Source organism: Ostreococcus tauri (genome assembly GCF_000214015.3).
Source record: "Ostreococcus tauri WGS project CAID00000000 data, contig chromosome 13, whole genome shotgun sequence".
NCBI classification, from domain to species: Eukaryota; Viridiplantae; Chlorophyta; class Mamiellophyceae; order Mamiellales; family Bathycoccaceae; genus Ostreococcus; species Ostreococcus tauri.
Window position 1 is genome coordinate 258569 of NC_014438.2, and position 20615 is coordinate 279183.

The following is a 20615-nucleotide window of genomic DNA, read 5'->3' on the forward strand; positions in this document are numbered from 1 at the left end:
TGGCGTGCAGCGACTCATACGCAGACGTGGTAGTGGATATTCCTCCCAATCTTCCGTCTCCGATGAGAATAGCGGGTAATCGAAGCGCTCGCAAAATCTCGCACTGGAGCGTTCCGGAAGGTCCGGGACTGGCCACGCCTCCAGCTGTCTCGATCACCGCGAAACCCCGGGCGTTTCCCTCCCTCGCGCTCTCCGCGAATTCTCTCAAATAGTTTCTCGTCGCTCGAACGATCTCTTCATCGCTCACCGGTCGTCCCTCTTCCGCCGCCGTGAGGTGCGGTCCCGCCGCGCGTCGCCACGCAAACTCGGTGTGCGCCCGGGTGACGCCCGCGGCGAATCCCTCCCCACCCCCCTCCGTCGACCCCGAAGCGACCGCCGCGTGCTCTCCCGCGGTCTCGTTCCCTTTCGTCTGTCTCGCCACGAATCCCGCGTCCGAATCCTCGGGATATCCCGTCTGTACCGGTTTCAGAAACGTCGTCGCCGTCCCTCGCCTCGTCGCCGCCCGCGCGAGTCCCGCGCTCGCGAGCGTCTTCCCCACCCCGGTGTTCGCCCCCCAGATCGCGAACGACGCGATCGAGAGTTCGAGCGCTCGTCCGTTCGCACTCGCCGCACCGTCAGACGCCGATCCGAGCGAGCGAACGAACCACTCGCGCGAGCGCTCGATCGAGGTCGACGTCAACCACCGCGTCGCCCCCGCGCGACGCTCGACGCGCGGCGAGCGATCGGCGCGGACATCCCTCGCGCGCGCGCGGTGGACGGACGCGATCGATCGTCCCGCGCGCGCGGTGCGACCCGTCGTCCTCTCGCGTCGTCGGCGTCGCGCGTCTCGTCGTCGCGCCACCGTGACGGGACGCGCGCGGGCGTTCGCACTCGTCGACGCGTCGGCGGGATGACGCGCGCGATGGACGCGACGACGACGATGGACGCGGAGACACTCACCGCGCGCGCGGTGACGATGACGGCGAATCGCTCGACGAGGGACGAAGACGTCGAGGCGATCGTCAGACGCGCGATGGAACATCCAGGGGTGATTCTGTACGGAGACATTCTTCGAGCGTACGGCGAACGGGCGAACGCTCGAGAGGCGATGACGAACACCCTGGAAACGTTTGCGCACGGAAACCTTGAAGCGCACGAATCGAGGGAGCGAGGCTCGGTGTTGGAGCTCACCGAGGGAGAGAGGTTGAAGCTTCGAAGGCTGACGACGTGCTCGATGTGCGCGACGGGCGACGGAACGATCGCGTACGATCGAATGATGCGTGAACTCAAGTTTGAGAGCGTGAAAGAGCTGGAGCAGTTTATTGTCGATGAGTGTCTTTCGACCGGGATCGTGCGAGGGAAGCTGGACCCGAAGAATGGGTGCTTCTTGCCGCAAGGGGCGACGACGCGGGACGTCCCCGCGAGCGCCTTGGACGAGCTTCACTTGGGCGTTTCGCGGTGGCTCGAGATCTCGGAATCAATGTTGGTGAGTCTGAATGAGCGCGTGACGTACATCAAGAATGAGAGCGCAAAGTTGGCCAACCGAGAGGACGAAGTCAGTGCCTCGATTGAGGAGACAAAGAAGGCGTTAAAGGCGGAGCAAGACACGAACGCTCAGGGCGACACGAGCACAATCGATATGGACGACGACGGGCAGGAAGGACCGAGCACGGGCGTGAAACGAAGACGATGATTTGGTAGATTTTAGGAGATGTAGTTTTAAGTTTTTAGGCACATTATCTGTTACAGTTACTAACTCAAACCTGCCTGTTCTGGTGACAAAGCGGAAGCGCTTGTAATCGAGCCAGTGGCTTGCTTACATCAAGCCGGAGGAGCCAACCGACCAAACGCGGATGACGTTGTCGGTGTAGCCCGTGTAAAGCGTAGAACCGTCCGCAGACCATTGGAGGGACGTGCAGTACGGTTGTTGGGACTTCTTGCCGACCGGCGGAAACTCCGGGCGGAGCTCGTCAACGATGGACTTGGATTCGAGATCCCAGATCTTGACGCACGACTCAGTCGCCGCGCACAACCAATAGCGGTTCGGCGAGAAGCACAAGCCGTAGATGATGTCACCAGCATCGAGGGAGTAGAGACGCTTGCCTTCACCAAGGTCCCAGAGCATGGCAACGCCGTCCTTCCCACCGGAGGCGCACAAGGAACCGTCCGGAGAGACGGTGACGGTGTTGATGTAGCCAGTGTGGCCAACGAGGTTCGTGCGAATCTTGCAGTTAGTGAGGTTCCAGACCTTCACGAGCTTGTCCCAGCCACCAGACACGATGATCGGGTTGGTGGTCACCGGGGAGAAGCGAACACAGGACACCCATTCAGAGTGCGCGTCGGCGTCTTGGATCGTGTACTTGCACTCACCGAGCGTGTTCCACAGCTTAATCGTCTTGTCCCGGGAGCCGGAGACGATTTGACGGTTGTCAACGGAGAAGGCCACGGAAAGGACGTCCTTGGTGTGGCCAACGAAGCGTCGGGTCGTGGTACCAGTGTTGAGGTCCCACAAGCGGAGCGTGCCGTCCCAGGAGCCCGAGAGGGCGAATTGGCCGTCGCTGGAGATCACAACCTCTTGCACGTAGTGCGAGTGGCCGTGAAGGGATCGGCGCGGGTAGCCGTAGTTTTCTTCCTCACGGGTGAGGTTCCACAGGATCACCGTCTTATCCCGGGAGGAGGACAACAAAATGTCAGAGTTGTCCAACGGGGTCGCGATGGACGTGACCCAGTTTTCGTGCCTGAAAAGCGAGCGAAAAATAATCACAGTAAGTCTTCGTGTTCACGATCCTCTCGAGCGGTTTCTAGTGGATACGAGCGTAGATGAAGATGAACGTGATCGATATCGATCGCTTCACGTCCTCGAGAGCGCTCATAGAGCGCTCTTGACGATCGACGAGCGTGACAACGATCGATCGCAGACCCTATTCTCGCCGATGACGAACACGCTCTTCCGCGCGCGACGTGAGATCGCGCGCGCGTAACGACGAGACAATCGCACGGAAGATAATTGCACGCACCCCTTGAGCACGCCACGAAGCTGCATTTGCGTCGCCATGTCGAAAGACACGCGTCGCGAAGAGGCCGACGCGGTCGCCCGGCGAACCCTCTCGAGCTTTTCCCGCGCGACGGGGTCGTTCGAATGTTTGGTTCTCGATACCGTTAAAACCCCCACAACGCGTGATTCACACGAATACGATTGGTCCACGAGAGCGCGTCGCGTGGACGGTCGAGGTCGCGTTCGAACCCGTCGGAGGGCGCGTCGTCGTCCCCGCACACGGTCGCGCGCGTCGGTCGAGCTCGCGCGCGAGACGCGAGCGAGAGCGCGGAGGTACCGGTGACGTCTCTCGAAGCGACATTCTCGAGCGCGACGACGGATCGAACGAGGAGCGAGGCGGTGGAACGAAGACATCATGGCGAGCGCGCTCGCGCCCAAGAGACGACGGGTGGCGACGGAGAACGCGCTCACCAAGCTCAGCGGCGGAGAAGAATGCGCGTTGTTTAACTGCGCGTACTGCCAGAAAAATATCTCGAATGTGGTGCGGATACGATGCGCGGTGTGCTCGAATTTCGAACTATGCGTCGAGTGCTTCTCCGTGGGCGCAGAGCGGCAACAGCACAAGGCGTATCACGACTATCACGTCATCGATAACATGTCGTTCCCACTCTTCACGAGAGACTGGGGGGCGGACGAGGAGTTGCTCTTGTTGGAGGCGGTGGAGATGTTCGGGTTGGGGAACTGGACTGAGGTGAGCGAGCACGTTGGGACAAAGACGAAGACGCAGTGCCACGCACATTACTTCGAAGTCTACGTGAAATCACCGAGCGCTCCGCTGCCAGACATGTCGAAAATTCTTGGCAAAGGGGTGCCGCGCATGACGGAAGAAGAGCTGAAGGCTGAACTGGAACAGCAAGCGAATGAAAATAAAGACAAGGCTGATGAGGAGCGGGCGGTGCTCGAGTCCCTCGCGAACCCGAATGCTGTGAAAACAGAGGGCAACGTACAGGAGCTCACGGGTTACAACGTGAAGCGCAATGAATTCGATCCAGAATACGATATGGATGCTGAGCTTCCACTCGCTGAGATGGAGTTCCGGGAGAACGACACAGAAGAAGACGTCCAGATGAAGCTGCGGATGATTGAAATTTACAACAGTCGGCTTCAAGAGCGAGCGAGAAGAAAGCAGTTCATCCTTGAACGAAATCTTTTGAACGTGAAAAAGCAGCAGAATCTCGAAAAGAAGCGAAGTCAATACGAGCGGGATCTCCATGGCACTATGCGCGTGTTCGCTCGTTTCCTTTCACCCACGGATTATGAGATGCTGTTGGAGGGTCTCGCCGCTGAGCACCGACTCCGCTCCCGCATCACCGAACTGAAAGAGTGGAGGCGTAACGGCATTCATACCATAGCTGAGGGCGAAGATTACGACTTAGAGAAACGACGTCGTGAGACCGAGTTCGCGCGCCTTCGTGCGATCGAACATCCGACTAGTAAGAACATAGCCAGGGCGAACAAGTTTATCATACGAGACGCCACACAGATCAACGAGCAGTTGGCTAGAATTGCTGACGAAGAGAAGACGTCTGCGATACCGACGCCTAGAACTCCGAGTACTGGAACTCGTCGCCGCATGTACTTAGCTCTTGATCTCACGGATCTACCAGGTGTGGATCTTTTGAGCGAAGACGAGAAGGAACTCTGCACGAGTTGCCGCCTGTTGCCCGTGCACTACCTGGCGATGAAGTTAGAACTGATGCGTGAGGGCTTGAAGTCCGAGACACCACTAACTAGAAACCGTGTTCGGACCATGTTCAAAATTGACCCGCTCAAGGCCGTTCGCGTCTACGAGTTACTGCTTCAGCACGGGTGGGTACTCGAAGACGGGTTCACCAACCCGGACGAGACAGAGGACGCGGAGCCCGCTTCGAAGAAGTCCAAGCGTGATAGCGACGCAGACGAAGAAGATATGGAGGGGGACGAAAATGGACCGGATGACGACGAGGAGAAATCAGAAGACGATAACGACGAAGATGAGGAAGACGAGGACAAGAGCGAGGAGGAAGAATAGCGCACATTGTATTTAGTTTCAGATAGATTTCCTTTCCGAGAGGACGACCATCTCGTACAACCTACGTGAATTTCGCACGACTTTGCGGATCGACGCTCTCCTTGATCCCTCTGTACACCAATCCAAGCGATCGCCCTGCGAGAAAGTGTGTCAGCTGAGAGGCGACAAATAATTAATTCGAACGCACCAATTAATGTTACGAGCAACCACGAAGCGATTCGACTAAAGTTATTCAGCGCGTTCTTGAAAAGCGGAATACTCACGTCTGCAACTTCGAGAAACATGGAAACGAAGAGTCGAAGTCCCTTCAACTTTTCGAGCTCAGGTTGGCGGCAGACGTAGATTTTTCTCGATACCAACTGAGTGGAAAAAATTAATTAATTCGTGCTCAGAGTATAAATTTATTCGCATCGCGCCATCGAGTAGAATTACTCACCTCGCCGTTTTCATTCATGCCCCACAACTTATGCCAATCCTCGTACATCGCTCGGACGTCGTAATAATTACGTTCAAGCCAGAGACGCATCGCTGCTTCGTTGCGAAATTTTTCTAAGGAACGTGTGCTCTTGAGACGGATGCCGAGTGCGTCTCTGAACGGTGGAACGCGAACAACGGCGCCTGTATCTTCGCCACGAACGATTCCTCCATTCACGGGGATATTTGCCCGATTTTCGCGAGCGCAAGCGACGTATGCAGACGCCACCGAGTCGGAAATATTTAATACCACGTCCTGCAGAACGGAAACACACACTGCCGCCATCGGCGAATTGAAAAATTCGAGCACCGAATCGACTTCACGCGTCGCAAAACCCGTCGTCTCTTGCAAAACTTCGACGTAGTCAACTTTATCGTCAGATACCTCGGACTTCTGCGGCGTTTAAATAAATCAGAATAAATAATAAATAAATAAATAAATAATAATTGACAGGTACACGACTGCACAACGAAGTACGCACCCTGGCCAAATACATTAGAACACCCGCGTAAAGCGCCACTTTGCTCCCCTCGACTACATCTCCTTCGAAAAACGGTCAGATCGGTCGATGAGAAAGAAGACGATAGATAACTCTCACCGTTCTGCCAAATTTTTTCATCTGCGGCGTCTCCTGCAAGGCTCACCACTCGAGCACATCGCTCCTCCGCTCCGACATCGAGTGACATCGAGCGCATCCAATCGTTCGCGGATACGCGAGCCACCCTTTTAATGAGCTCACGCAAGCTCCCTCCGTTCTCTTCGATGTTCTCCAGCGCCTCTTTCAGCGCCAAGAGAACTGCTCCGATAAGTTGAGCCCTGGAACTGTCGTTAAGAGCTTGCAGCTCAAGTTCCGGTGATGCTTCGAGTCGGCTACGCGTATCCCACCAGCCGACCTGGACGAGATCACCCGGAACACCGGTTAAACCTTGACCCGCGGCTTGGAAGATATCATCCCTCCCCGCGTCGGGCTTGAGCAAGCTTTCCACTCGAGCTCGCGTGAGCTCGACGGTTCGCTCACCCGAACCCGTCTTCTCAACCACCTGAGGGGCGTTACCTCGAGCGAAGATGACATCATCTTCGCGTCCAAGCATGATGGGCAATGCCTTCGACGCCTGCGAACGAAAAAAGCGTGGTCAGACACCATCTTCGCGTCGGAGCGAGTTGTTGTTTCTTCCCAAACAGAGTTGAAGTCGTTCACGCTTGGGGACGGTTAAACGTCTCCTTGTCGACCAAATCGATCGCGCGTCGCTCAAAATTTCGCGACATCGACGACGCACCCGTTGTAAGAACGTTTCCACGCCCTTTCGCGCCACATCGACGACTCCGTCGGACCCGTCCACTCCTCGAATCGCTTGTAACCTCCTCGTCGATGGTGCGCGCCGTCTCGAATGATTGCGGGTTCCCGCGCACGCCCCGAGCGAGCACGCCGTCGAAACCGAGCGCATGGTGACGAACGTTTTCGCCCGCGACCTCGCGCGCGTCAGCGCTCGCGCTCGTCGCGATGTCGAGACCGCGGAGCGGTTGAAGGGCGGTGGTCGGTGGTCGGAAACGAGCTCGTTCGAACATTCAGGGGTTGTGACTCATTAATGAGTCTCTGTAGGGTTTAGTCCCAGCCTCGGTCCCGCGCGGAAACATCGCCCGGGCGTCTTCGTTCGACTCGCTCTTGGTTCGTTTCCTCGAGCTCCTCTTCACCGAAGCGTCAGAGCGCGTCGTCGAGCGAGGCGCGCGAACGAACGATGCACGTCACCAACGTGGGTGGTTCGCTCACCACCGCGGTGTGTCTCTCCCTCATCGCCTGGTCCGTGCGCGTGTTACGGAGCGCCAAACACAGAGATCGAGCGAGGCAACGAACGACCGCGAACGCGACGCCCACGGTGAAGCTGAACAAGCAGACGTACGGCGTACTGAGCGCCAAGGCGTTTTGGATGTTAGTGCAAACGAATCCCGTGCCATACGTCCTTCTAGATGTCAGACCGGCGAGCAAGGAGGACGGAGGCGCGGTATCCAAGCTCAGCGAACGGCTCAACGTGACCCACATCCTACCAGAGGAGTTGGCCAATCTTCTGCGCAACCGATCGATGCTGTGGGCGAAGAAATTTCCAAACGTCCCTGTGCCGAGCTTGAAAACGACGCTCATTTTTGTCAGCACCCACGGACACAGTTCATCTCACGCGGCGGCACTCGCGACGAGTCTAGGCTTCACCAGGTGCTCCGTCGTGGATGGCGGTCTCGCGGCGGCGGTACCGCTGGCACACTTCGAGGAGAACGACGCGATCTCGCCAGCGAAAGAAGGCTCGATGAGCTTAGACGCAGTCTCACTCCTGATGGAAACTGTGAGAGATGACGGTAACCTGCTCGGTTTAGTGATTTTGGACATTCGCCGGTTTGATGAGCGAGCCCTGTATGGGACACTCGAGGGATCGACGCACGTCCCGGTGGATCAGCTTCCGAAGGCACTGGGCATGACAGAGGAAGAATGGGTGCGAATGTTTCGATTTCACAAGCCTACGGCGGATAATTTGATCCTCTTACACAGTCGAAGCGCGAGTGCTGCGGCTTGGGCTAAGCAGTTGTTGTCCGACTCCGGCTTGCACAACTGTCATTCGTACGTCGATGGCGCGTATGCCGGCCCCGATGGAAATGTGCAAAGCTATGACGCGTACGAGGAAGGCGAAGCGCCGCCCGAACCGGTCCCGGTTGGTCAAGTCTTCAACCGAATGAACGCCGAACGGGAGTTGCTCGATTTACGAATTCACATCAACGTGTAGCGAGAGTCGAATTAGTAGCATAGTCTAGCGCGAATCTATAGAATTGGTTGTTTTAAGCTGAGTAAAATCACAAATCATAATCTTCGTTCGTACGCTCCTAAGCGAGCTTCGGCGCGAGCTGCGGGTTGGGAATCTTCGGCAATGGAACTTCACCAATTTGCTCAGCCGTGCCCATGTCCTTCATAAATCTCCAGAATTGGACGAAAATACCAGGAAGAGTCCTGTAAGACGCGTAAGGGATGTTGAGCTTGGCCGCTTCTTCCTTCACGATCTTCGCGATGTCCGGGTAGTGGACGAAGCAAATCGCCGGAAACAAGTGGTGCTCAACTTGCAAGTTGAGGCCACCCGTGAAGAAGTTACCTATCTTTCCACCCCAGTCGGCGCTAGTCACCAACTGCTGGACACCCCAATCTCTCTCCCAGGCTTCTCCTCCGGTGTCCTCAGGTATCTTCGCCTCCGCGACATTGTGACTCACAGCAAACGTGCACGCCAGAACTATACCTTGGCACGCCATGAAACCGACGATCCCCAGCAAAACAGAACTCACCGCGTGGTTCATCAACGGCCCCAACAAAAGACCGAAGTGCACAATCTTACCGAGGACAACCGTGGTAAGCTCCCACGTCGTCGCCCCGTGAAGCTTAGCGCCTTCGGTATCACGCGTGAACAGTGCGGCAATGTCTCCGACTTGGAAGGCAACCTGCAACAACGGGAACGCTAAAAACATGTACCACTGCTGGAAGCGATGGTACCAGGACTTGGGCCGGCGAGCGTCGAAACGCAATAATGGCATCGCCGTGTACACGTCTTGATCCATGGCGTTGTCGTTGCAATGAATGTGGTGGCTGACTTGGTGGTGATATCTCCACATCAAGGACGAGCCGCCGATGAGATCGTTCGTCAAACCGAGGACGCCGTTAACGGCCGGCGAAGGAGACATCGCGCCGTGGTTGGCGCAGTGCTGAATCGTGAGACCAATCCACGCCCCCGCGAGACCGAGGAGGCAGCCGGAAAGGAACCCCGGAAGGGAATAGTACACGGCATAAGCAAAGGCGGCGAAACCCAGAATCGTCACCGTCGCGTGGTCGCCGCCCTGTCTGTGCATATTCTTTCCCTCCTCTGGGAAGAGCTCTTCGCGGACTCGGTTGCGAATGTTGTTGTATAACGGCGAATCGTTCGGTCTCGGGGACTTGGGCACGGCCTCGACGGGAAAATCCTCGAGTTTGGGCAGCATTCTGAAACGAGCCGTCGCCACCTCTGGTCGCAAGTGATAGGATTCGATGAGCGCGGTGCAGTCTCGTCCCACGGCCAAGTTCAGGAGCCAGTCTCCTCCGGGGTGTCGAGCGAAGAAAGGATCGAGATCGTACGCGACGTCTCTGAATACCGTCCACTTGGTCTTTGTCCACTTCTCGTCGTTCCAAGGATCCGCTCCCCCCGGCGCGGCGACGTCCGGGCGTTGGAATCGCAATCCCTCCGCTCGCGCTTTCCCTCCCTCCTCCTTCTCCCGTTCGCTCTCTCGCTCGAGCACGAGCGCGCTTCCCTTCTCACTCGTCGATCGTCGCACTCGCGCGAGCGATCGCTCCGTCGTCTTACGCACGCGTGACCGCGCGCACGGATTCGACGTCGTCGACGGTCGCCGCGCGTGCGTCCGCATCATCCCTCGCGTCGTCCCGCTCTCGAGACGGCCGCGTCCGAGGTACATCGCCACTCGATCGCGCTCGAGCGCGCACCTCGTTCCCGTCGTCCGCGTGGATCCACCGCCTCGTCGTCCGAGCGCGTTCGTCGCCCGAGCGCGTCTGTCGCGAGCGACGCGCGGTGGATCACGTCGATGGTGATCGATCACGGTCGATCGCGGTCGGTCATCATCGATCACGATCGATCGGTAATGATCGGTCACGCGGTCGATCACGATCGATCGGTCGCGGTCGATGATGGTCGGTGATGATCGATCGTCATCGATCACGATCGATCGGTCGTCATCGATCACGATCGATCGCGGTGGACGCGCGGTCGTGGGCGTCGGCGTCGCGCGCGCGTCGGGCGACACCGCGCGGCGCACGGTCGCGCGCGCGATCGAGGCGTCGGTGCGCGCGACGCCGACGACGCGGACGTGATCGCGCTTGAGAGCCCCGTGAGGACGATCGCGCGATCGAGATCGATCGAGAGGCGAATTGCGCACGAGGACACATCCCGAGCCAGTGGAGGGCGACGGGATGGATAGGGCGACGACGTCGTCGAGGGCGTCCACGGCGCGGACGTTTCACGACGGTGATCGAGGAAGGGGCGGCGCGCGATCGAGGCGGGATCTCGGGGGAGGACGACGGGCGAGAAGAAGCGGACGAAGGGTGCGTCGACGACGAGAAGAGAGATCCGCGCGGAGCGACGAGGGGCGCGACGAGACGCGCGCGAAGACAGACGCGAACCGAGTTTGACGAGCGAATGGGCGATGAAGAGGGAGATCGACGCGACGATGCGGTGAAAGACGATGACGATGAACGATTGGTGACTGACGAGACTCATTTTTCGATCCCAGGCGGTGACGAGCGCGGTGTTCGACGCGCTCAAGTTTGACCCCGATAGAGTGTCGGTGTCGTTCGACGCGACGTCGACCGAGGTAGAACCGGAGTCTTTACTACAGAGAAGGTACACGCTGACGCATAACGACGTCACGCGAAATCTGACTCTCACGGTGGGCACGACATTCAACGATGAGCAGACGTCCGTTTGGTACACGCGACTCCTCAGAGACGAGGTTCTCGCCGAGTGGAGAGAGGACGGGTTGCACGTCTTCTGTCAAGTGAGCGCGAATGAGGCGTGGTGGATACGATGGGCGGCGCCCTTTCGTGCGGTCGTGTTTCGGCAAAAGTTACCACTGGTGTTGGATACGCTGAGATACGCCGAGAGAGAGCTATTGGCGACCTACCCGGAGTTGTTTGACAGCCCGGTGTACGTCAACTTTGGCGAGGCGAGCGGACCGGGAGATAAGGAGTATTGGGGGGACCTCCGCACCGCGGGATCGGAAGAGACCAAGTCCAAGCGAGTGGTTTGCGCCGACGGCGCGGGTTTAGATCCTCGGATAGCAGATAACGTTAGGCAAACAATCAAGGGGCCGCGCGGAAGCGGTGTTATTGACATCGGAGGGGTGGTATTGGAAAAGTCGCCGACTCCTCCGCGTTAGGGTCGCGCGCATCGCGTATCGCCGGCGAGCGATGCGTTTTAGGTTTTTAACGTACACGCTTAGATTTATTTGCGCTCGAACCGGAGTGATTTGTCGCCGCGCGCGACGCGTCACACCGCGTCGCGCCGCGCGCCGGCGCGGTCGTCTCTGATGCGGCGACTCACGCGCGATCGCGCCTGTCACTTTGTCGCTAGGATGCTCGCCGAGCGTGTTCCTCCGTGTAGCACCCTTCGTCGACCATTGACCTCGTTCGCGTCCGTGGACGAGTGCTTGAGAGATTTCGTCAATCACGAACGAAGCGGCGTCCCTCGCGGCGCCGGGACGAACACGACGGACGGATTCGATCTCGGTCGCATGCACAGGCTGTTGAAAGACTTTGGGGATCCGCACGTCGCGTACACCACCGTGCACGTGAGCGGAACGAAGGGCAAGGGAACGACGCTGTCGGTGCTCGCAAGCGTCTTACGTAGCGCCGGGAAGCGCGTCGGGACGTACAAGAGCCCGCACGTGTACACGGTGGCGGAACGGATTCGAAGCTCGGATGAAGACGCATCGACAGAGGTGCTGAACTTGTTGAACGGGGTCGAGACGGAGATAAAGGCGGCACAAAAGCGTGAAGATGGTCAACTATCGTACTTTGAAGTGCTCACAGCGTTGGCCTTTGCGTACTTCAAGAAGGCCAAAGTCGATTTAGCTCTCGTCGAGGTCGGCCTTGGGGGGAGTAGGGACGCGACGAACGTTTTACGTCCAGAGAATTTAGAGGCTGCGGTGATCACACACATCGGTGAGGAGCATCTAGCGGCGCTAGGGGGGTCCATCGATACGATTGTCGATGCTAAAGCTGGGATCGCTCACGAGGGGCGACCGGTATTTTACGCCCCGAACGCGGATGATAAAATTACACAAATGCTGCGGCGTGCGTTGAAACAACGAGGGGCAAATATCATCGACACCGTGAGCGCTGATGTGAGGCTTTTTGGGTATCGCGTGTCAACTTTTGGGCCGTCGCAAGAAGTAGACATCGATATCAGCGTCGACGGCGTGCTCGAGGCGAGGCTCGAAGGAGTTGTCATACCTCTCGTCGGGCCGCACCAACGCGAAAACGTAGATCTTGCGGTTCGTGTTTTATGGTGGCTTCGTGGGCAGGGTAAAATTGACGTGTCGTTAGAGGACATTCGAACAGGTTTGGAATCAACTCGCAGTCCCGGAAACTTTGAAATGTTCGATGTGGACGGTATGAGTGTGATCGCAGATGGTGCACACACCAAAGCCTCGGCCGAAATGCTCGTGAAAACGCTCGGAGAGATCTTTCCGCGCCGTAAAGTGGTATTCGTCGTAGGTATGGCGGACGATAAGGATCACAAGGGTTTTCTTGAGGAGCTGTACAAGTCAAATCCTCTCGCTGTCATCTGTACACAAATGCAAGTCGCTGGCGGATCATCTAGAACGACTCCGGCGAAAGACCTCGCGACTGCATTGCAAGGAGGGCATCAAAATTACGATCCGCCGCCCGAAATTGTAGCCGAATTTGACGAGGCGTTGGAGGTCGCGTTGGCGGGTGCGAAGGATGACCCCGACGCGGTTGTCGTCGTGACCGGATCGCTATACACGTTCAGAGCCATGCGGAACATACTAGAGGCGCAATAGTTGAGTATTTATAGCGAATAGATTATTTTAGTTACAACCTAGCAGTTCAACCTAGAATTCGGCGCTACCCGGGTAACGGGGGAAAGGAATCGCGTCGCGAATGTTTTCAACACCGGTGACGTATTGCACGAGGCGTTCGAAGCCGAGGCCGAAACCTGCGTGCGGCTGCGACCCGTATCGCCTCAAATCCAAGTACCACCAATACGCCTCCTTCTCCAGGCCGTTTTCTTCGATTCTGCGCTCCAACACATCGAGTCGCTCTTCTCTTTGGCTTCCCCCCATGAGTTCGCCCACTCGAGGAACGAGTACATCCATCGCCGCGACGGTTTTGTTGTCGTCGTTCAAGCGCATGTAGAACGCCTTGATATCCTTCGGGTAGTCGCGCACGATGACGGGCCGATCCTTGAAAACCTCTTCCGAAATGTACCTCTCATGTTCACTCTGAAGATCCGACCCCCACTCGCACGGGAACTCGAACTTCTTCGTCGCCTTTTGGATGTGCTCGACAGCTTCCGTGTACGTGATGCGGACAAACTCTTGCGAAGCAACGTTGCGAAGGCGCTCGCGAAGGTTGTCTTTGGAAATGTTCGCCTCGAAGAACGCTAGATCCTCATCGCAGTGTTCGAGAACGTGATTGAGGCAGTACTTCAAGTACGCCTCGGCGCAGTCCATATCGTCCTTCAAGTCGGCGAACGCGAGCTCGGGCTCGACCATCCAGAACTCAGCCAAGTGACGAGAGGTGTTACTATTCTCGGCCCGGAACGTCGGACCGAAAGTGTACACGTCGTTCACCGCGCAAGCCATGATTTCGCCGTTGAGTTGTCCTGAAACGGTCAAGTACGAACGCTTGCCGAAGAAATCCTGGGTGTAGTCGACGGAGCCGTCCTTGTTCGTGGGAATCCCGGTCGAGGCGCTGAGAGCCTCCAATTCAGCCTTGAGAGCCTTGAGTTTTTCCACCTCCTCGAGCAAAGTCTCCTTGTTAACGTCTCCACCCGCCTTCATCGCCTTCACCGCATCGCCTTGCGCCTTCACCGCGACCTCCGCGGCTTGCACCGCTCCCGGAGTCGTCGCTGAGCCGGCGTCGAGGCCGCTCAGGAGCGTCGTCACTTGGAATTGTTCACCAGCACCCTCGCAATCGGAGGCGGTGATGATGGGCGTGTGCACGTACAGGAATCCATTTTGTTGGAAAAAATTGTGCGTGGCGTACGCCAACTCGTTTCGAACGCGCGCCACGGCTCCGATGGTATTCGTCCGCGGTCGTAAGTGCGCAATGCTTCGGAGGTATTCCAGCGTGTGTCGCTTCTTCTGCAACGGGTACGTCTCCGGATCGGCCCCACCGATGATCTCGAGCTCGTCAACGGCGAGTTCAGCCGCTTGTTTCCCTCCAGGACTCGTCACCAATCGTCCCTTCACCCGCAAAGCCGCCCCCGTGGCGCACGCGCCGCTGTTCGCGAGCGCCCACGCCCCGCTCCCTTCGCTCACGACGGCTTGCATTCCCGTCATCGCGCTCCCGTCGTTCAGATCGATGAACGCCATGCCCTTTTGCGTTCGAACGCTTCGCGCCCATCCTCGCAGCTCCAGCGTCTCTCCGATCCTCGACGCGCCGCCGTCCCGTCCCTTCACCCCCGCGATGCGCTCCGGCCTGGCGTACGCCGCGCTCGCCCGCGCTGGCGCCCCGTGGGCGTCCACGCGCGCGCCCCCCCCCCCCGCGCGGACGCCCCCGCCCGAGTACCGTCGTCGACACCCCCACGGTCGCGCGCGCGCGGTCGTCATCGCTCGCGCGCGCGCGAACATGGTCGCGTCGTCCGATGACGTCGCCGTCGTCCTCACCCATCGATCGATCGATCGACGGCGTCGACGGGGGTGATCGCGCGTCTCCATGGTCTCCATGGTCTCCATGGTCTCGACCGGTCTCGATCGATCGATGGTCTCCATGGTCTCGATCGTCTCCATGGTCTCGACCGATCGATGGTCTCCATGGTCTCGATCGTCTCCATGGTCTCGACCGGTCGATGGTCTCCATGGTCTCGATCGATCGATGGTCTCGACCGGTCGATGGTCCCGGTCGATCGTCCCGGTCGATGGTCCCGGTCGATGGTCTCGACGGTCTCGACGATGGTCTCGATCGGCGGACGCGAGCTCGCGCGAGGTCGCGTCCAGGCGTCGATGACGGACGACCGACGCCCGGGCGCGAGCGCGGTCGAGGAGACGGAGATCGAGCTCGCGCGCGCGACCGCGGTCGTCGCGGTCGGGGAGGAGGAGGGCGGAAACGGACGAGGATTGGGTCGGCGGCGATGCGTGGCGACGACGCGTCGGTTCATCGTCGAGGCGAGCGGGGGGCGGCGACCGAGGACGGCGGCGACCGAGGACGAGGGGATGATTGAGATGACGTACGATGACGTTCGGGCGTGCGCGCGGGGTGGAGACGGACGGTCGACGCTCTCGAGGGTGTTCGGAGGGGGGCGGGTGACGATTCGGTTGACGACGCGGGACGGGCGATGGGCCGAGGCGACGATCGGAGGGAGGGAAGGCGACGTTTTTTGCGATGCCGTGGAGCGAGGGATGGCGGAACGAAGGCGAGAGATGCGACCGATCGGTGGGACGAGCGAGGCGGACATCAGGCGCAGGGCGAGCGGGGCGTCGGCGGCGACGGCGGGCGTTGGCGGCGCGGTGAATCGTCAACTGGAGCGCGCGGCGGAGACTCAGAGGACGATGGACGAGGCGTTTTCCGACCTCGAGTCCCTCATGGCGAAGGCTAGTGATATGGTCGCCCTGGCCGAGCGTCTCGCGACGAGCACGGAGAAGAAGAGCGGGACTGAATCGGAGTTGCAGCGGTTGGTGCTCAGTCTCGGAATCAAGAGTCCGGTGACGCGCGCCGGATCCGGAGCAGAGTTTCATCGAGAACTGGGCGCACAGCTCGCGCGCTGGATCAAACCAGTGTTAGATTCGTCGAATGGCATCATTACATTGACGGATGCGTTCTGTTTATTCAATCGAGCGCGAGGAGTGGAGGTTGTTTCGCCGCAAGATATGTTGCGCGCGTGCGAATCGTGGGAATCTCAAGCGTTCGACGTACACCTGCGCGAGTTCGAGAACGGGGTGAAAGTGATCCACACGACAGAACGCACTGATGACGAGGCGTGTGCGCGAATTAAGGCCCTTTTACCCACGCCAGAGAGTTCTCTCGACGCGTACGAGGCGGCGCAAACACTGGAGACCACGCCGGAAATCGCGCTCGAGTATTTGCGCATGGCGGAATCGCGAGGAATTTTGTGTCGAGACGACGGGCCAACGCAAATACGATTTTATGCAAACCTTTACGAGGAGGAGATGCGGCTGGATTGACTCAGATCGTATCGAACAACTAACTCACTCAGCCGTATGGAGAGCTAAAAACGTCGGTAGTAGTACTAGGAAATTGTTTAGATGTCGTTGATGTCATCGAAATCGAAGAAGTCGTCGTTTTCGTCTCGCTCTTCTTCGAAACCGTCCGTATCGTTCACGCGGAACGTCTCCGGAAGTTCGCCGTACGCCTTCAAGGAGCGCGCTTCATCGGCCAAGTATTTCAAGATGACATCCGCCTTTTCATCCTGGAAGTCCCGCAAGCCCAGGAGGACGATGTCCCCGGTGTTCACCCACACCTTCTTGCGCATTTTACCGCGAATGTGACACAACCGCTTCACCCCGTCGATGCACTGCGCCTCTAAGCGCCCGTTTCCGAGCATGCGGAGCACCTGCGCGTACTCTTGACCATCCTCCTTGAAGATGAGCTCTCGTTTCTCATCTCCGCCGTCGCCCTTCCCGCGTCGGCGGTTCTTCCCGCCCTTACCCTTGGCGTTGCTCTTCGGCATCTCTCCCGGCTTTACCCTCGCTCAAGTCGCTCTCGAGTCGTTCGAACGAGTGACGTTCGAATCGCGGAGACCCTAGGTTCGCCCTGGCGTCTGCGTTCGACGACGTACGGACGCGGCGCTCGACGTCGCGCGCGTTCGCGTTCGCGCGCCCGTCGGTCGCTCTCGTTCGCGCGTTCGACCGGTCGACGCTCGGTGAAGTGCGGCGTCGGCGACGCGCGGGGACGACGAGGCGAGGGTCATCGGGGCGGGCTCGGCGCGTTCGGGGGGCGCGCGATCGCGCGCGCGGGGTGGACCGAGCCTGTGGCTAAACCCTAGACGAGTCATGACTCGATGATTTGTCCATGGATGGTGGCCGCGCGCGCGGACGGCGCGCGGGTCCACGCGAGCGCACGACGGGTCGATGGAATCACCGAATGGGTGATTACAAATCCTATCGCTTACAAATACTTTAACCCGGCGATCTTCGCCCGGCGTTGAAGGAAGTCCTGGAGAACGAGAGCGAGGACGCTGACCGCGGACAACGCGCGCACGGCGGAGAGCTTTGAGAGAAACGGAGGAACCACGGCGAGCGGCGCCGTGAGGACGAGCGTCATTCCAGACGTTCGAACGCTCGTGGCGAGGTAGTGAATGAGGTTCATGCTGCTCATCGAGGCGAGGAATAGACTCGTCGCGTTGACCATCATCCAAGGGAGCTTGGACGCAGAGGCGGTGAGGACGTGAACTTTATTCGGACCGGCGAGCACGGCGAGCACGCCGTCGTAGCATAGCTTGCCCACGATCACGGCCATCGGTGGAGCGTACCTTTGATGTTCGTCCAACGTCGGGAACATCACCGAGTCTTGATGCAGGAGAAGCAGAATGGGAGCTAGCACAAAGACTGAAAAAATTGAAGCTCCTGTCAGCTCATCGGCGAGCACCACGCAAGCGGCAAAAGAGGTGAGTGTGGCGATGTTCCCGATAATTGGCATCCACGCCAGCGATCGTACTTTGAGCTCCCTATGTTCATTCCTGCTCGCGACGCCACGGAAATATTCAGGGCGGCTTCTGCCCGTGGCGGGGAGAAACGGCGACGCACGGCTCCTGCGCCGCTGGCGCTGTCGAGTGCTCTCCAAGCTCGAGTATACCTGGAACTTGAGCGCGAACGCGATTTGAAGCGACGCCCCGGCGAAAACACTAATAACACCATACTTTCCATCAAGTCTTTGCTCTCGTTCTTCGACGGTCGAGCCGCCCGTCTGCGTGACAAACGCACAGCTCAACGCACAGACGTAAGCCGTGTACACGTATGGGAGCCAACGTGAAGACGTCGCCGAAGGGGTGTACGCGAACGATAAAAACACTCCGACCAAAGCACACGCCATAAACAAGAATACATCCAACGCCCATTGCTCGGCGAAGTATTCTAGCGCCATGTATAGCCCGACGCTTCCGCCGCAAACAGCGCCAAATATTATGCGAATTGTTGACACTGCTTTGGTTTGTTTGCGCGGGGATGATACCGAGAACATAGCCGTGAGCGCGGCTAGCATCAACAACCAGCTCGGCCAACCGTGATGCTTACCCTTTCTGATACCGTACAGTCTCGCATCGTCTTCTTCGGAATCGGGTACGTGAGCGGCGTCGTACCACATGCCCACCTCGCCCTTCCAAGGCATGGGAGGTCGAAAAGTGACCAGGAAGCAGCCGAAAAAGATGATCATCACGAGAAAGCGCCTACCGATATCATCGTCGCGAAAGTTATGATGCGTCGATAGGCGCGCCAAACTCGCCCCGGTGATGAGGAGGAGTCCGCCGAAGAGCGTCGCATCAGTCGGCCGGTGACCAGTGATTTCAAAAATTATTTCGAACATCGCAAACCGTGCAAACAGCAAAGAGACCACCAATATCACGCAATAGTTTATGCAATCTCCCGCACTCAGAGACTTTGTGCGATGCACGAGTATGTGCGGGGCGCTGATCGTTAGAACCACGATGAGAACGCTGAACATCTCCATCGGGCCATGAACGAAGAGCATTGATAACTTTGCGGCGCTCGAACTCTGAACCATCCACCCAAATTTTCGGCTCATGCGACCGCTAATGACGAGGCTTTTACTCGCCAACACGCCGCAAACAGATGTTGATATGACTAGATACGGTGGATAAATCAGTGAACCGTCCTCGTGTGTCACTTGAACAAGAATTTGTTCCACGACTGCGAGTGCCACGACGTATCCCACGACGAGAGAACCGACTCCAGTGTGGCTGAAACTCTTCGTGCTCAGGGCGAAGGGTAATCCCAACGCCATCACAGCGAGTGCTAAAACGGCGTAACACAGCGACGTTATATGAATAGAACCTACTTCGACATCTAAACTCCAAAAGTTCTTCGCAAGAAACCATACAAAGCACCCGACGCAACTCACAGCGAAGGTACCATAATCCGTTGGCGATCCGTCCTCGTAATGATACTTCATGAACGCCCGAGATCCAGCGACGGGAACGGGAAGCATCCAAATCGGCGCACCCATTGCACAGATTGCAGTCGTCGTCGCTACCGCCAACACGACCTGTACCGCACTCAGCGGCACCATTTCGCCGATAGAATTAGTGTTGCACACGACGAACACCACCAGAGCGCAGTTCACCGAGACTGCAACCATAATGTACTTCAAAGGGGCCGGTAACTCGATATACTCGCCGAACTCGCCGAATACCAATGTACCCTCTAAGCTCACGGCGAATCCCATGAGAGCCAGGAGAAGAACGAACATTTCAGTCTTCTTCATCTCCGGCTCCTGAGCTCGTCGCCACCACCACAACGATCGCCTGGTGCCCGTACCGATTAAATATAGCACCGGAATCGTCACGAGTGCGATGCACGCAAACGCGTGATCGATCGATTCAAAGAGAATATCGATGGTTGTCCATAGATACGCCAACACCGGAAGCGTCAGCGTCACCACGGTGGAGATCTTTGCGTCGTCTTCGGTCAAGATGCTTCGCCTGCGCTCCGTCTTCGCTTGACCGTCGGTTGCGGCGAGCGCGCATCCGGACTCGATGGGAAACAAAAACAACCTGTGCGCGATCAGACACACCACTACACCGTAGAAGGCCGCCCCCTCCGCCCCGGCGCTGGTGGATGCGAACGCCCACGTGAGCACCGCCCCCGTTACCGGCGGACACAGCGCGAAGAGCGCGCGCTCGCACGCCGCCGCCGTTCCCGGATGTTCGATCACGATCCATCGAAAGTGCATCGTGCACCACAAACAAAACGTCACTAAACTCGCCGTGTTCGCCACGAACAACCCCACAGAGGACGCGAACGACGTCGCGCCGATCCAACTCCCGTTCGCCCCCAGCGTCCCGCACGCGCACGCCGCGGTGAGCCAAATCGTCCCCAGCGCCCCCTCCGCGCTCTCCGACACGTCCAGAACGTACGTCGTCGCCCCCCCCACCGTCAGCACCGCCATCATCGCCGAACCACCCGAGAACATCGTCACCGACGCGCTCGCGAGCGCTCCCAGCGCCGTCCTCGCGCCGTGTCTCCATCGTCCCGAGCCCATGCGCGCGTTCGACGCCCTCCCCGTCGCCCGTCGTCCCCGTTCGTCCCCCGCGCGCGCGTCCGTCATCGACGTCGACGCCTCGCCCATCGCACCGCCATCGACGCCC

General features: G+C 58.5%; 12 protein-coding genes across 12 annotated transcripts; 6 read left to right on the forward strand and 6 right to left on the reverse strand.

The window, feature by feature from the left end:
• Positions 1-901: 901 nt before the first annotated feature.
• On the forward strand, positions 902-1672 carry OT_ostta13g01500 (COP9 signalosome complex subunit 7; the record flags this gene model as incomplete). The annotated part of the gene is made up of 1 exon (XM_003082578.2): positions 902-1672. One exon carries the CDS (start codon positions 902-904, stop codon positions 1670-1672), a length of 771 nt encoding a protein of 256 aa, XP_003082626.2.
• Positions 1673-1795: 123 nt separating this feature from the next.
• On the reverse strand, positions 1796-3034 carry OT_ostta13g01510 (G-protein beta WD-40 repeat; the record flags this gene model as incomplete). The annotated part of the gene is made up of 2 exons (XM_022982708.1): positions 1796-2717; positions 2997-3034. The coding sequence occupies 2 exons, from the start codon at positions 3032-3034 to the stop codon at positions 1796-1798; spliced, it is 960 nt and encodes a 319-aa protein (XP_022840204.1).
• A 355-nt stretch (positions 3035-3389) lies between these two features.
• On the forward strand, positions 3390-5045 carry OT_ostta13g01520 (Zinc finger, ZZ-type; the record flags this gene model as incomplete). Its single annotated transcript, XM_003082580.2, has 1 exon — positions 3390-5045. The coding sequence occupies one exon, from the start codon at positions 3390-3392 to the stop codon at positions 5043-5045; it is 1656 nt and encodes a 551-aa protein (XP_003082628.2).
• A 61-nt stretch (positions 5046-5106) lies between these two features.
• OT_ostta13g01530 (Uncharacterised protein family Ycf55) lies at positions 5107-6965 on the reverse strand (the record flags this gene model as incomplete). Its single annotated transcript, XM_022982709.1, has 6 exons — positions 5107-5180; positions 5233-5404; positions 5482-5913; positions 6002-6063; positions 6119-6632; positions 6798-6965. The coding sequence occupies 6 exons, from the start codon at positions 6963-6965 to the stop codon at positions 5107-5109; spliced, it is 1422 nt and encodes a 473-aa protein (XP_022840205.1).
• A 291-nt stretch (positions 6966-7256) lies between these two features.
• Positions 7257-8288, forward strand: OT_ostta13g01540 (Rhodanese-like domain; the record flags this gene model as incomplete). The annotated part of the gene is made up of 1 exon (XM_003082582.2): positions 7257-8288. One exon carries the CDS (start codon positions 7257-7259, stop codon positions 8286-8288), a length of 1032 nt encoding a protein of 343 aa, XP_003082630.2.
• A 97-nt stretch (positions 8289-8385) lies between these two features.
• Positions 8386-9990, reverse strand: OT_ostta13g01550 (Cytochrome b5-like heme/steroid binding domain; the record flags this gene model as incomplete). Its single annotated transcript, XM_022982710.1, has 1 exon — positions 8386-9990. The coding sequence occupies one exon, from the start codon at positions 9988-9990 to the stop codon at positions 8386-8388; it is 1605 nt and encodes a 534-aa protein (XP_022840206.1).
• Positions 9991-10501: 511 nt separating this feature from the next.
• Positions 10502-11466, forward strand: OT_ostta13g01560 (Staygreen protein; the record flags this gene model as incomplete). The annotated part of the gene is made up of 2 exons (XM_022982711.1): positions 10502-10633; positions 10822-11466. 2 exons carry the CDS (start codon positions 10502-10504, stop codon positions 11464-11466), a joined length of 777 nt encoding a protein of 258 aa, XP_022840207.1.
• Positions 11467-11616: 150 nt separating this feature from the next.
• On the forward strand, positions 11617-13113 carry OT_ostta13g01570 (Folylpolyglutamate synthetase; the record flags this gene model as incomplete). Its single annotated transcript, XM_003082585.2, has 1 exon — positions 11617-13113. The coding sequence occupies one exon, from the start codon at positions 11617-11619 to the stop codon at positions 13111-13113; it is 1497 nt and encodes a 498-aa protein (XP_003082633.2).
• Positions 13114-13164: 51 nt separating this feature from the next.
• On the reverse strand, positions 13165-15066 carry OT_ostta13g01580 (S15/NS1, RNA-binding; the record flags this gene model as incomplete). Its single annotated transcript, XM_022982713.1, has 1 exon — positions 13165-15066. One exon carries the CDS (start codon positions 15064-15066, stop codon positions 13165-13167), a length of 1902 nt encoding a protein of 633 aa, XP_022840208.1.
• Positions 15067-15279: 213 nt separating this feature from the next.
• Positions 15280-16458, forward strand: OT_ostta13g01590 (EAP30; the record flags this gene model as incomplete). The annotated part of the gene is made up of 1 exon (XM_022982714.1): positions 15280-16458. One exon carries the CDS (start codon positions 15280-15282, stop codon positions 16456-16458), a length of 1179 nt encoding a protein of 392 aa, XP_022840209.1.
• A 77-nt stretch (positions 16459-16535) lies between these two features.
• OT_ostta13g01600 (Translation initiation factor 1A (eIF-1A)) lies at positions 16536-16964 on the reverse strand (the record flags this gene model as incomplete). Its single annotated transcript, XM_022982715.1, has 1 exon — positions 16536-16964. One exon carries the CDS (start codon positions 16962-16964, stop codon positions 16536-16538), a length of 429 nt encoding a protein of 142 aa, XP_022840210.1.
• Positions 16965-17401: 437 nt separating this feature from the next.
• On the reverse strand, positions 17402-20596 carry OT_ostta13g01610 (unnamed product; the record flags this gene model as incomplete). The annotated part of the gene is made up of 1 exon (XM_022982716.1): positions 17402-20596. The coding sequence occupies one exon, from the start codon at positions 20594-20596 to the stop codon at positions 17402-17404; it is 3195 nt and encodes a 1064-aa protein (XP_022840211.1).
• Between the last annotated feature and the right edge of the window lie 19 nt (positions 20597-20615).